At 42.2% G+C, this 15,296-nt stretch overlaps 1 protein-coding gene across 1 annotated transcript in view; it reads right to left on the bottom strand.

Moving 5' to 3' along the window:
* ptprz1a (protein tyrosine phosphatase receptor type Z1a) overlaps nucleotides 1–15,296 on the bottom strand; it is a 32,990-nt gene that overhangs the window by 7,931 nt on the left and 9,763 nt on the right. The window contains exons 6-14 of the mRNA XM_030765340.1: nucleotides 14,942–15,099; nucleotides 12,887–13,037; nucleotides 10,797–10,981; nucleotides 10,388–10,514; nucleotides 7,799–7,845; nucleotides 5,375–7,403; nucleotides 2,918–3,062; nucleotides 852–943; nucleotides 220–305 (exon numbers count right to left, since the gene is read on the bottom strand). Of these exons, the coding sequence (XP_030621200.1) occupies nucleotides 220–305; nucleotides 852–943; nucleotides 2,918–3,062; nucleotides 5,375–7,403; nucleotides 7,799–7,845; nucleotides 10,388–10,514; nucleotides 10,797–10,981; nucleotides 12,887–13,037; nucleotides 14,942–15,099 (3,020 nt within the window). The remainder of the gene's footprint in view (nucleotides 1–219; nucleotides 306–851; nucleotides 944–2,917; nucleotides 3,063–5,374; nucleotides 7,404–7,798; nucleotides 7,846–10,387; nucleotides 10,515–10,796; nucleotides 10,982–12,886; nucleotides 13,038–14,941; nucleotides 15,100–15,296) is intronic.

Raw genomic sequence — 15,296 nt, 5'->3', positions numbered from 1 at the left:
ATGATCTATATTCACACATGGATTAACAACATATGCTAGACAAAAAGTTCTTTAGCTGGTCTCGTAATGTGTACTTTTTGTCTTGTAATTTTTTCTTGTGCTTTTGTTTCCATGACATCCATCATGTTTAGATGACACACCGTATTGATGTTCTCTGGGACGGGGGCAAACTCATAAATAAAAAAGAATAAAAGAAACGAGGAGGGTATAATGAAGCACCTCAAACTCGCGGGAGAAGGAGTTAGTGTTATGAAGCTCCTCCACGTGTTTTACGAACTGCTTCACAGACAGGGCTTCATGTTCATCTGTGTGGACAGAGAGGAGGAACACTCTGTTACACTCAACGTACAATACTCAACACCACAGAACTTTACTCATCAAACCAATTTATAAATGTAATGAATGTATGTATATAAGTGTGCCTGTGTGTGTGTGTGTGTGTGTGTGTGTGTGTGTGTGTGTGTGTGTGTGTGTGTGTGTGTGTGAATAATTAGAATTAGACTGCTGCTGTCACTTAAACCAGGTCATTCTCAAGTTCTGAGTGTCAAGGGTTACATGACAGTTATTATTTTGGTGTCTTAGTCCAAAGGCTGTGTCCACTATCTTCTGTCTTCGTATCTTCAGCTGTGTGTGTTCCACATTCTCTGGTTAAACACTTGTAATTTTATTCTGTCCTATGTCACTTTGGATGTGGAACCACTAAATGACTAAATGTGACAATATTCACAAAGAGGGTAAACATCAAAGTGTGTGCGCATAAATGTGTGTGTGTTTGTGTGTGTGTGTGTGTGTGTGTGTGTGTGTGTGTGTGTGTGTGTGTGTGTGTGTGTGTGTGTGTGTGGTAACCATACCTGTGGGATTAAGCATAGGGGTATTGGGTGTGGATACAACCCGGGGTGATGTGTTGTCCTCTATGTAGAAATGAGCAGTTTGGAAGCATTTCCTGTAGAGAAATTAAAAGTCCATTAGCATCTCATAGCAATATCAGCCAAAGCAGTCAGAAACTCTGATGAATACTACTACATTTACATTTAGTAAAAATATTTACAAAAATGCCTCTCTAATGATTAAATATCAAGTTTTCTGTCATTTTATGAAATGTTTTTAGAGAAAACTGTTTTCCATTTTTTGAGAAACTAATCTGATATACGGTGAATAATCCTGGAACAATCTGTTCTTTTTCCAAAGGACAAATACATTTTTTTATGATGATCAAAAAGCATACCCTCCACGTTTGGGGAAAAAAATGAGCCATAGGCTTTAAAAATGCATCATAAAAGATGTTTAATCTAATCCACGACACGTTTTTTAAAAGGATCGCCCCACAAGATCCTGCGATTAACCTTGTGTTGTGTCATCCAAAATAGTAACTTCTTGGAAAGGATTACAGCAAAAGCTAGGATGTTTCCCCAGATTAAATATGGGTCTTTCAAGACGTTCCACCCAGTTCTAGAGTCAAGTGCACAGCTGCCCAAGTCACCAAATGAGCACCATGTTTCCGAGGAGGAACACGAAAGAGAGCATGTACGCCTGTTACTCTAATTCCACCACCCACTGTTCCTCTACAAGCTACAAACACGACTTTCCTGTGTAGCACATCATCAAGCCTTAAGGCACGTCTCTGCAATTGGTCTGTGTCACTATATCTCCTTGCCCAGGCATTAAAAAAAAATAAAATAAAATAAAACGGAGTATCCGAGATTTAATCTCTCCATCCAAAGATTACCAGCTTATCTTCCACAGTCTTTGTGGTGCAATAACAAAAAGTCAAATGTGAGCAATGTGCTGCAGTCTGGGGGAGTCATGTCCAGAATGAGAAATGTACAGTCTTATGCTGCTAAACTGTTTATACACCACAATCATGTCCTTGATGGGATTTGGAAAGTTGCTTATTTCACAGCTGAATCGGCCAACTGAAAAATTCTTGTAATGTTTGTCCAAACTAGATTCTTCCAGTATGGACACTGACCATCTTCACTATGTTAAACATGAAGCTATGTTTGATATTCTGCCCAGTGTGGGGAAGAATGGAAGCACAAAGAGACAGAGGGTGTGCGAAAGAGAGAGAAAAAGAAAACACGCAGGCACTAATTTACACCATTTTCTTAAGAAAAAGAAGAAAGCACAAAAAGTAAAAATTTCTAATGTGTGAAATCATATCTGAAGGCCAGAGTACTGCCACATGAAGTTTAAGTAACACTTCATATCTTTGGGCTTTAGGATGTTTGTCTGTGTGTGTGTGTGTGTGTGTGTGTGTGTGTGTGTGTGTTTGGAGTGAGGTCTTCAGTTTGTAGGAGAGGGAAGATGGAGATTCGACCTGTGGTGGGAGAGATTAGACTGCCCTGTGAGGCAGACAAACATCACTCCTGTCTTCCTCATCACTACAAATCCCTCTTGCCCCCACACCCCACCCTCACATGAACCAGGATTAATAACAATATGACAGGAATCATCAACAGCTGTCACTCATGAAAATGACTTTTTTGTTTTTCATGTATCTCAGATCAGTTCCCAGTGGGGAATAAAACGCAGTTACTTTGTTCTTTTGAGGTTAATAACATTTTGAGTGATCAACAACTTAAAGGCTGGCTAAATAAAAACAAAAGCAACACTTTGTCTCCAGCTCGGCTGAGTAATAGACTATGAGAAAATCATCAAACACGTATATTTAACACAAATAAACAAGTCATGAGGCATAAATAATAGGTTATTTCCAAATAATCCCCCTTTTCAAATATACAAAACGACTTTTTCGGTGGCATTAAGAATAATGACTTAGAATGGCTTGTAACTCACAGTGTCAGTTCTTGAGGGAAAAACAGTGAAATAGAGAAAGAGAGAGAGAGAGAGAGAGAGAGAGAGAGAGAGAGAGAGAGAGACGTCAACCGATACGTTCCCTGGTAAAGCTGATACTTGCCTCCAGTAGATGAGGATGCCCACCAGTACAATCAGGCCTAGGAGCGTGAGAGTGGACACCACCACCAGGGGAATGATGGCTTTCCTCTGCTTTTCCCCACCCCCCACAAACCCTACCCTGGACTCATGGCTACTGTTACTGGCATCTATGATACAGAGAGAAAGAGAGAGAGCGAGAGAGAGAACTCTCACTTCAGAGTGTCTCAGTGTCTCGACTGACTGTAGAACAACACAACAAGCCCACTCGCTTACTTAGTTATTCACTCACTCAGTAAAATACACGCTCGCACACATTCACTCATGCTCAATCACTCACGCATCCTTCATCAGTGCTCTGAAATAACACACATTTACACACCACTAATAAATTCCAAACAAGGTCATTTTAAACACCTGACTCACTCAGAAAGAAAAGAACGAGACACATACTCATGCAAGCAGACAATCAGGTGGCAAACAGTAACACATCACAGAGAAATGTTAGCTTTATACAATATGGTTGGATGAATTTATTTTTCTGCTCAATCAACTGTTATCATTTGCAAACCAGTGAAGAGAGTGGAGGGGTGACATTGGAGGTCAGATAAAGCGGTCTGACTTACCTCTTAAAAAGTTCTAAGCTCCTTGAACTCAAAGCCACGCTCAGTTTTTACATTGTAATTTACCAACAATTTCTCATGTAATCAGAGCACACTTTCCTAAAGTATCCACGCCAACAATGGCCAGTATGATTAGGCTAATATGGAAAGACATGCCTCTTTGTAGACACTGATATGATGAATACATTTACACAGTTTAATATCACTTGAGTATCTTGGCTCACAAACACAAGGTGACTCATGCATAACGGCTGTCAAGGCTTTCTCAGGACAGCTAATGCATTACACAGAGTGAAAAGAATACAGCCTTTCACTGACTGAGATGAATAAACAGGAATATGCTTGTTCGTGTGTGTGTGTGTGTGTGTGTTTGTGTGTGTGTTTGTGTGTGTGTTTGTGTGTGTGTGTGTGTACAGCCTCGGCTCGGATCCTCTTGCTGACACTAAAGACAGTGGAAAAAGAATTTGTGAAAGTTAATGAAAGCTGACCTTAATCATTATTAAGTCCAATCCTGACCATAACGATAACCCTAACCCTAACTCTAATAATGATCTGAGTCACGCTTAATAATGCCCACAAACCAGCCAAAACAGGAAAGACCTTATTCATTAAGATTTGAGAGGGCACTGACCTAACCTCTTAACACAATGACCCCAATATTAACTTAGCTCCTTCAATTAGAGCGGAGCCAACGAAGATTCGTATTAATTAGACCAGTCTTGAAGGACCTGTAGGACTTAATGCTGTCTCATCTGATTCTAAGAGGCTAAAAGTTCATAGGTGATAGTTCATACTAGATAGACACATTATTAGACTCAAATCTGGCTTTTGCTTGTTTGCCACATCCTCACTGGTGCAGCCACACAGTGCCACCAGCTGTCACTTGGTATTCCAGTCCAGGAGCTCTGCTGCCATCTACAGGACATTGTCAAGCTTGACAAGAGCCTGGTTTGAGCTTAGGGGCCAGTTACTTTTCATGAAATACGTACAGAGTGTAGAAACATGCCAGATTGTTAATTTCATTGTATAGCAATGGGAATTAACAAAATCAGATATGGTTAATATTGAGATCAGAGCAGTTGGCTGCTTTTCATATTTTATATTTGCATAAAGAAAAATGAGTCGAGTGACTGGAGTAAATATCGATGTTGCTCCTTAGTGAAGTTGTTGTCCTAAATTAAGACAAATTAACAGTTAGCAGCAACAGAACTGTTTTGGAATAAAACTGCTGTTGGTATATTAATTTAGCTGATACTAGACCTATAGATACAATTCATTCCAGGCACTTCAGTCAACACTAAACCACAAAAAATCACTGTTACCAAGTTTGGTGAAATGTAGGAGACACATAGACATGCATGCACGTGTAAAATTCAATGATTTTGTCAATATATACAGAACATGGAACACACACTTGTCATGATGATGATGATGATGATGATGATGATGGCCATTAGCAGATTCAGTTTTGTGTTACTTTGTTAGGTGATCCACTACGCAAAAGAAAAAAAAAAGGTTATGTTGGTGTTAGCTGATGTCAGCTCTACTGGATCCTCCAAACCTTACCTTACCCATGCACCACTGGGGCTTTCAATGCGTTGTTTTGTTTTTGGTTTTTTTAGTGTACGGCGAGATTTTAGTAAATTGATTGATTGATAGATTAGGACATTGATGGTGGGTTAGTCATCACGATACCCAAATCTTCTGGATTCTTCTATGTCTTCAAAAGAAGGCCAGCTCTTCCGTTGCCACACTCAAACAAACTTCACTGAAGCCCCTGTGAAAGATTGTAACACGCTGCCTCCTAGTGGAGCAAAGGCAGCACTGCATTTCAAACCTCAGAGACCGATCGGTTTTACCTTCTACCAGCTCCTCTTCCGAATCCCTTTCAGTACGTTCTGGAATACTGAAGTCTGAGGACGTCTCATTGTCAGTGAGGTTCTCTCCAGAGCCGCTCTCCTCATCTCCACCTTCAAATGTCCAAGGTGGACCTGGGGTCAGCACAGTGTTCTTGGTCTCCGTGCCAATGCCCCCAATCCCATTTTCGTTCTCAAAGTAGAATGAGGAAGAGCGTTCTTCGCTTGCCTCGTACATCTCTTCAGATGGGCTGGGGGTCAGGCCAGCTGTGGGGGTGTAGGGAACTGTATTTCCTTCCCCCGAAGCTGAACTAAATCCCCAGTCCTGATCCACGGCCCAGCCTGAAGCACTGCTGTCCAGCTGGCCGTCGGCAGAGAGCAGAGGCGTGGAGCCCCACTCAGTGCTGGTGGTAGGGGACAGTGTGGGGGGTTCGAGGGCTGAGGAAGCCCCCTGGAGCAGCTCGCTGTTTGGGCTGTGTATGACACCATCAGCTGTGGCTGCAACAGAAATGAGCTGGTCACTAGATGGCTCAGTAGAAGAGAGAGGAGAGGAGAGGAAGTCCCCAGCACGAAGCTTCGAGTCTGCTTCAGTATACAGAGGAGTGCCACCGTTGGAGGAGAGCAGAGATGAATGGAGGTCTACTAGGCTAAACAGGCTGCCCAACAACTGGCCTCCACCACAAGGGGGCAACGCTGAGGCAGAGGAGGGCAGCAGGAAAATAGGAGAGGCATGCACAGAGTGTCCACCAGAAACATGCGATGAGGTGGGCCTGAGAGAGGAGGTACAGGAGGTACCACCATCTTGGCTAAGAGAGACGACTAGGAGAGAAGAATCTACCCATTCTTTCAGGAGGCCAGAATCCTCCACGCTACCTGAGAGAGAAGCAGTGAAGTCAGGCATCGCTGTGGCCATAGGGTAGCCACTAAACAGTGGTACTGAAGGCTGGAGAGAGGCAAGAGGGTTGAATGATGAGACAGAAGAACCCAGGGGCTGAGAAGAGTCAGGCAGGTTCCACAGTGAGAGTTCAGTGTCAGATGAATGAGGTAAAGTTTGAGAGGGGAGAGTATCAGTGCGTCGTGGATCACCTGAGGCTGACCCAAACATCAACACATCACCATCATCGTTATTAACGTAATCACCACTAAGAATGGGTTCCATCTCTGATGGAGAGACAGATCGAGAGAAGGACAGGAAGGGAAAGGAGGGAGCAGGGGCAGAGGACAGCACACCACCAGAAACCAACGGGGCCTCAGAACACAAGATGTCCCGGTCGGGGATCACGAGCAGGGACTCAGACAACAAAACCATGGAAGAGGAAAGAGGGGGCAACAGGGAGCTGGCATGCAGGCTGAAACAGGGGGATGAGGCATCACATATAGAATGGACAGAGGGGGCACTCTCACCATTATACAGCGGTTGGGTAGTCTGTGAAAACACTACACTGTAGGCAGCAGCGGTAGTGGCAGGGAAAGGCACGCTGGGAGTTGTAGTCTGTGAGGGGACCTCTGGCAAGAGAGGAGCAGAGGTTACTACAGCTGGGGTCTCTAGGAAGGGGAATGCTGTAACCGGGGTCCTGCTGTCGTCACCGGAGACGGTGACAGGGTGAGCCATTCCTTCCCGCCCTGTGGCTCGTGTGGAAGGAGAGGTTACCTCAGCTTCAGTGGGAACACTTGTTAAAAATGAAGAGTTCACATCAGCACTAACACTATAAATATCTTTGGAGATCACGCCAGTCCCAGCACTGGTTTTGGTGACTGGATGAGGGGAGAGCCACCCTGATATATGACCCGAAGCAGCACTGGTGGTACGGACGGCAACGCTGCCGGTGGTTGTGGGTTGGTCGGTGGTTTTCACCGGAAAGTCCTGACCTTGGTTTTGGATGGACTCCTTTGTGGTTCTGACATCAGAAAATGAGGGGCCTGGTCGCACCCTTCTCGTGGTGACTGAAGGAGAAACTGAAGTAGTCCTGACTGGATATAGTGCTTGATTCAAATCAGGTTTGACTCCGAATGGGTTAACCTGGTAGTCATCCTGAACCGAGAGAGAGAGAGAGAGAGAGGGAGAGAGAGAAAGAGAGAGAGAGCAAAAAGCGAAAGTTTGTAACACTGGGTAATGATTCTTTTCAATGAAAACTATATGCTCCATGAGTTTTACATTAACATACACAACACTTTCCCTTTAAAATAGTAAAGGTTTATGCTTAAATAACTCTTCATATCTCATTAAGTTACAAACTGTATCATGGATCATATCTAATTAACCTAAACACAGTTGAGCACTAGAACATTCACTAAGCTGAACATCAGTAAAAATAAATCTGATGTCACCTCTATTTTGCAAGGTGTGTCACAGAGATTAATGTTTACAACCCCATAGCATTGCATTTTTTTTGCCCTCTGATACATGCTGATGTGTTTTGATCATACCTCCTCTTCATATTCAAATGAGTCGGCATCCGGGTCAGGGTCTGATTCTAGAAAGATCCAAAAAGCAAATGGTAATCAGGCAACATGTAATACAAGGATTATTCTCATCTCATCTACAATACAGGGCAGAAAGAGCAAGCAGGGTTACAAGCAGGGTTATCTGTAATTTTCAGTCTCATTTTATATCTTTACCATGTTTCATTTCCAGTGTCACCTCTTCAGTGTGACATTTTTGAAGGATGTAGAATTGAAAACGTGGCATGCACAAAAATTAAACAAGCCCACACGAAAGGATTTAAACTTCTCTCATTCATTTTTCACATATATAATCACGAAAACACACATGTAAAACAGGTAGTGTTGACACGTTAGGATAGCGTCTTAAGGAGCCTTAGGGGAGACAAGAGTCACGCAAACAGAGACAACTTATGAAAACCATTCTGTGTCAAAGTACATGCACTGTTTTAACATTTTAACATATTCCAAAAGAGACATTTCTGAAATAAACTGCAAAACTTTTCATACTAATTTTCATACTAATTCTAACTCAAGAATGGGTTCATGGCATATACCCAAAAAACCAAAAGTCACCAAAAGTTTGATATCCACAAAGGTCACAATGGATCTAAAAGGGCAATTCTGCCCAGTAAGAAACACCACAGTGCTCTTATTGTTGACTCTTTGTGAATATGCTGCTGTTGGTCCAGAAATAAGTTCAAAGAGAGAGAGAGAGAGAGAGAGAGAGAGAGAGAGAGAGAGAGAGAGAAGGAGGAATATGCTGTCCATATCATCTATCAGGTCTTTCCAGGTCACAAGACAAAACACTCAGTACATGAGGACAAGCTTTAAGGTCAGATATCAAATTGATGGTAACCACACAAAATGATTAAAACAGACTGTAGGGACAAGCCAGACACCCTCATGCACCTGAAAAACTCCATACAGACAACATGGAAACAGCTGCTGCTCATGGCAACCATTATAGTTCTTACCTGCTGAATGGGAGTGACTGAATGACACAAAATGGCAGATAAGACTCCAAGAATTTCATGACAGATGAATCAGACTGGTTTTGTGAAGCATGAGGTAAGAATTACTTTAAGGTTCAAAATAAGAATGCCGCGGAAAAAACGAATCAACATCAGTCTGGTGGGTCGAGAGCCTGCGCTGATGGCCACGTAGAAGTGAAAATTACTAAGGTCGCTCCACACTCATTCCGATGATTACACACATGCAAATGGACACTAAAAATATCATTCAAGTAATTTTCAGCTTCCATTAGTTTATTATAAATACCAGTCACTGAGTACAACTTTACCAACAATTCAGTGCATTTACAAACATCCAACTCTAAAAGTCGAAACATCACTTTAGAAAGGTACACCTTACATCTACAGAACCAAAGCATGAACATCCTCTGAGACCATGCCTACATATTGGAAGAATAGAAATTCACAGTAAGAAACATTAGCATCAGTGAGGGACAGTGTGGTGAGTTCACAGACATGGTCTGAACATGTAGTAAAGATGTGCAGCGACATGGTCTAAATACATGATGTATATGTACACTTGAAAAACAGATGCTCAGTACAGAAAGCTTTTGAAATAAACAGAAATAACAGAGAGAGAGAGAGAGAGAGAGAGAGAGAGAGAGACAGAGAGAAAGAGAGAAAGAGAGAGAGAGAAAGAAAGGGTGAAAAAAGTGAAAAATGACTCAAAGAGATAGGGAGAAACTGAAAGGGAGAAAGACTGACAATCTTTCATCGAGAGGAAAGTTAAGAATGACACCAAGTGAAAGAGAGAGAGCGAGACAGTCTTTTTGAGAATAAGAAACAGTCAAGCATGAGTAAAAAGTTTGTGAATGTTGATCAAACTCCTCAGAGCCATTATTATTAGAAGTCATATTCTGCAGCATTTCCACTGCCTTCCAGACTTGTGCTGCAAACCAAACTTGTCTTCTTTCTTTCTGTCTTCATTTATTTATTTTTTGACCATTGTTTGTGATGATAATTTTATATGATATATTTTTGGGGAAATTAGCCCCCCCGGATTGAAGGAAGAGAAACGATAATACCTCATAATGTTCTTAGAGTCCTGCCCTTCGTAGTCTGCTGGTTTTTAATGGAATGTGAAAGAAGGAAATAAATTCGGCATACATACTCCTCCCTTTCACTACTGCATAATAAACTAGTTATACAGAAATAAATAATAAACACAAGCAGTTTAAATTAGATCAGTTAAAAAAATCAAATCTGTCAGGTCGGTGTGAAATGCAGTCCACCAATCTGTAAACTACTGGTGATGATTTCAGAGCGTAGTCAGGTGTGTTATTAAAGGACATGGTTAATGTAGCAAGTCTGGCAGCGGAATGGAATGGACAGTTGTCCAGTATGTAGTGGTCATATTCACCTTGCCTCATTTTTAACACTGATTTTTTTTTTTGGACACCACACATACACCCCTACCAAAAGATTTAAACTGGTTTGCAAAGGATGAACCTGAAGGATGAAGTGGGTGAAAAGAGGAGACGGAGTGGGCAGTGTAATTAGTCTCCACGGAGACGAGGGCGGCGGGCACGGCTGGTCTTACCGGGGTCATCCAGAGGCATGTCCACTCTAAGCTCCTCACTGATACGCCCATACAGACCATTGGTACACACTGCTGCCACCTGAACCACGTAACTGGTGTTGGCAGACAGGTCCTGGATAATCGCACCCTGAGAAAAGAGCAGAGAAGAGAAGAAAGGAGAGAAGAGAAGAGAAGAGAAGAGAAGAGAAGAGAAGAGAAGAGAAGAGAAGAGAAGAGAAGAGAAGAGAAGAGAGCACTCTCAAATCAACAACTTAAATATGTCAGGGTAGAAATTCTGCCATTTGAATATGCTTTTATCAAATCACAGGCACTAGTAGGTAAAGTTCAATGCAAATTATAATGTCAAACCTAATCAGTCAAAATAAGTCGGTTCATTAAAACCCGGACAAATTTATCATAAGCAGCTTACCACATCTTGGTCACCATCCGTTAAGTACTGTAGTATGGGCGAGGCATTTCCATAGGCCAAACGGTAGGTGACAGAGTATTTCTCAATGTTGGAGTCATACACGGCCCGTGGTCTTTCCCATATCACTAACAGACTGGTGTAGTTATGTGGATCAGCCTGGACGTTCTCTGGCTCAGAGCTGCAGACTGGAGAAACGAGGTACACTCTAATTACCCATACTGTGGAAAACTGTACCAACAAGGTACATGAGCCAAATTAGGTAGCTTATTGAGCATGCTGAGCATTTTAATTGGGTAATCTGTCACCTGTTACAGTCTACTGAGGATGCTAAAAGTACAAAAGGGGTCAACGGATCTGGACTTTTTGTTCAATTCATAATTGCTTTTGACCACTAGAGGGCAGAGTGAAGCAGCAGGAACCTATACATAAAACTCGCTTTGACAAGTAAAACTACATAACAGACAGTTTACACACTGTGCCTCAAAGCTTTTTCTGTCAAAAAAAAAAAAAAATGAGGGGGACCAGCATATCTTTTGTGGTCCCACAGAGCAGCTACTAAATTCAGTGTTGAACTGGTGTTTACAGGGATACAGCAACAGTGTGCTATGCTGTGCAGTCCTGCATTATCCAGTGCTGTGATGCATGTTGTGTATTGAGTTTTATTGTGTTACTGCAAATGGCAGTAACTGCAAATTTGTTCACATAATGACTGATTACATTAGCAGGACTTAAATACCACTTAAAAGCAGTTTTCTACTCAGTTCCAAGATTCAGAGTAAATCCCTTAATTATACCAGCCGCGAAGTCTTTTTTCTTAGTTCTTTGAGCAAATGATTTTTGACAAGGCTCAGAGTAACCCATGAAAGCAAAGGGGCATCAACTGAGCTGGTTACCTAGCAACACGTGAGAGAGTGATCACCTCAGAGGTGGACAGGCATAGAGAGAGTTGCCCTCTGCTGAGGGCTGAGAGATGAATAGCATTTGTGTCAGAGACATGCCAGTGAAGAGATTTTAGAATAACTGCCACCTGCCTGACAGCTCTTTCATTAATGGCTCCTCTAAAACTGCTCTGAGATTCCACACATGACACAATACCACAGATATAAACAGACACACATCGATAGAGTGCACACACAGCCACATACAGACACGCACACCATAGGTCCCTCCCAGCAGAACAACAACAACAACAACAACAACAACAATAATCATGATTATCATCATCATCATTATCATCATTATCATCATTGGATTACGCATTATTTACCACATGAGTACATTAAAACAACTCAAGTCTATCTGGATACATGGCTTTTTTCTTTTTCTCAGCAGAAAAGTTACACTTGGCAGGATTGTGCTTGTCTGTAAGATCCAATGAGCTTCTCCATACAGGGAAACACCACACAGTCTCTTACTGACTAGGTAAGAGATGTTTCTAGGCAGATATTTTTAGGAAACCTTTACAGCAACCTCCCATATGTTGTTCTAGACTGTTAGCCTAGCAGTCTAAACTAGGACAACATGCAGGATATAGCGATCAATATGCCCCTCAGTGCAGCAGAAACAGTGATAGTAAACCATTCTGTTAATGAGGTCACTGACACAGTGCCAACTGCACTGGGATTCCTACAACAGGGTTAAGAGGATACTGTCAGTATCTTCAAAAGCAACACACTGAAACACTCTAAATTATGGGAAGAAGGAAAACCGTGGAGCCATTGTGGTCTTTTGGGAGAGTCACACTGTAAAAGAGAAGGAGCATTAAGAAGGGCAAACATGTTATCTGTGGCCTAAAATCATTACTTCCCTATAGAGTTTCCAACTTCACAAAGAGTGAAAAGAGCTGACAGGGCACTGACTCTAAAAGAACAGCAGATACCTCTGGAGGTAGTGTCACTATTCATGTGGACAGAGAAAAGTTACCATATATGGTGTAGGCTGATAGAGGTGTGTGTGTGTGTGTGTGTGTGAGTGTGTGTGTGTGTGTGTGTCTGTCTGTCTGTCTGTCTGTCGGTCTGTCTGTCCACCTGTGTGTGTTTGTGTGTGTGTGTGCGTGTGTGTGTATGCGTGTGTGTGGACAGCATACGTACTTGGTGTGAGGAGTTCCTCTGTACCGGTGTAGGAGGCAAAGACCTGGCCCATGAACTGCTGCTGCTGCTCTCTAAAATTGTTCTGTAGATAGTCCATCAGCATCACATAGCCAGCCTGCTGCATGGTCATCACCTCACAGAACGTCTCCAACTACGATACACAAGCACACACACACGCACACACACACACGCACGCACACACACACACGCACGCACACACACACACACACACACACACACACACACACACACACACACACACACACACGCATATCAGAATATTAACATTTTGTCTTTAGATGAACAGAAAAGTTAAGTGTTCTCAGCTAGGCATACTAGAATAGTACTCAATTTCTATATTTGTTTTTTTACAAGTGTCACTATCATGACTGCAGGGTCTATCTCTAGACAAAGTTGACAGTTGTTTTGCTGTAAAGAGGCGTAGGGAGGAGGAGTGGGTGTGAGATTTGTGTGTTCAGTAGTATTTGTGATGTGTGTAGTATTGTGTGTTTGTCTCTGAGAGTTCCTGTGTGGGAGAGGCCACCTGTGTAACATTCTCCATTTTCTAAATAGACATGTAGCTTTGGCATTCTTCAGATCTGATGACAGCGTGTGTGTACCTGTAAGTCGCTGAAAGGAAATAGCCCAAGGGTTGGAGTGACACACAGACAAACAGAAAGTCTTTAACTATTTCAGTCATATACTTATCTGTAACTTTACCCCTCACACACATCCCAGTAATGACTATGTGCTTTTAAACATGAGGTCAGATAATAGCCCCGTTTACCGTTTCAAAAAGGCTTCAGAGGAACTTCAAAGCCATTATGTTCTCTATTGAGAAATGTTAGCGTGTTTGGTGTCCAAACCCTCGAGTCATAAAACAGGTTTCCTAAGCTGCACCCAGTACATAATTGTTTTATCAATCAGAGTGGTTACATTTTCTGGCAGTTACATTTGAACTGATAAATGACGTGTTATGTCTCATGAAGAAAACATTCAGGCGATTAGAAAAATTCTGAGTATAAGGTTGGATGCTCTTAATTTATTCACCAGGTTCCAGTAGAACTACAAGTGACACACATCAGATCATAAACACAGAAACACAGTGTTTAATTAAGACATGAAGAAAATAATGCAGTAATGCGTTTCATTATGAATGAGTGTCAAAGCCCTAAAACAGTCGCATATTACACAACATTTAAGGTCGAGTTCTGTGACATAGATTCAGTTTATTTTCCATCTTTGGTATGCAGCTTATACATTTGTCTGCAAGTTTGGACTTGTAGCCAAAAAATTAGTAATTATTTTAGCTTCCTATCACAGAGAGATGGAGTGTGTGTAGGAGGTGTGGGGTAGGGGTTGGGGGGAGGGGGGGAGAGGTTGTGTGTGTGTGTGCATGTGTGTGTGTACAATGTGCAGCAGGTGCTACACAACAGGAGTCAAAGCTTTAAACAGAAGGTTTATGTCACATAATCCATCTAGTGAATAGACAGAAGAAAAGAGCCAATGCAAGGTCAGACTGAGTGGGTGGGCAGAAGATGGAGTGTAAGTTGTTTGTGAACTCTTTGATCATTGACATGGTGTGAAGAAATGTTCCTGTCTGTAATGAGTTTCTGTGTACATGTAAATATGTGTGTTTGTGTGTGTGTGTGTGTGTGCGCACATGCGTGCATGTGTGTATGTGTGTGTATGTGGTATGGTTTGTGTGTGTGTGTGTGTGTGCGTCATTTTGGTTAAACTTGAATACATACCTCAAGCTAAATTATGAAATTCTGTAAGTCCTGTTTGTTGCATTGTAATAAAGTGTGTAGACAGAGAAATGTGTGTGTGCGACATTCAGTACTAGTGTCACTGTAAACCGGAACCTCTTGTTTCCATCTGTCCTCATATTTTCATCAGTTAGTTAAATCTGTCAGCACATTGGGCCTAATTTAGAGCTCACAATAGTACACTCACTTACTGGTGACAGATAAGCCCCTCTTCTCTCTCTCTCTTTCACACACACACACACACACATGCATATGGGACCATAACCTCTTAACTCAGTGGGCTTACCTGTGTTTCTGATATGGCTACAGTATTTTTGAAGATGATCCACTCCACTGTCTCAGAACAGGGTGGTGTGGTCAGAGAACCGTTGTAGATGAGATATTTCTCTGTCGAGTTGGGCAGGAGGCCCTGCATGGTGAACGGAGCCACTGTACTGCTCTTACCTGAGGAAGAGGAGGTAAGAACACAAGGATGAACGGCGTGTCTTTAATAGACCTCAGATGACTCTCAAACACAGGCTGGCACAGGCTACAGAACATGTGAAGTCTTCTGTATGTGGCCTTAGTGACATTTACTGATCAAACGAATCAAATCTGATGCCAGGATTATATTGATATTATTACAGTACTCATTCTTTATT

The sequence above is a fragment of the Chanos chanos genome, chromosome 2 (genome assembly GCF_902362185.1).
Source record: "Chanos chanos chromosome 2, fChaCha1.1, whole genome shotgun sequence".
NCBI classification, from domain to species: domain Eukaryota; kingdom Metazoa; phylum Chordata; class Actinopteri; order Gonorynchiformes; family Chanidae; genus Chanos; species Chanos chanos.
Note: the sequence above shows the minus strand (reverse complement) of the source record. Positions and strands in the feature narration are given on the sequence as shown.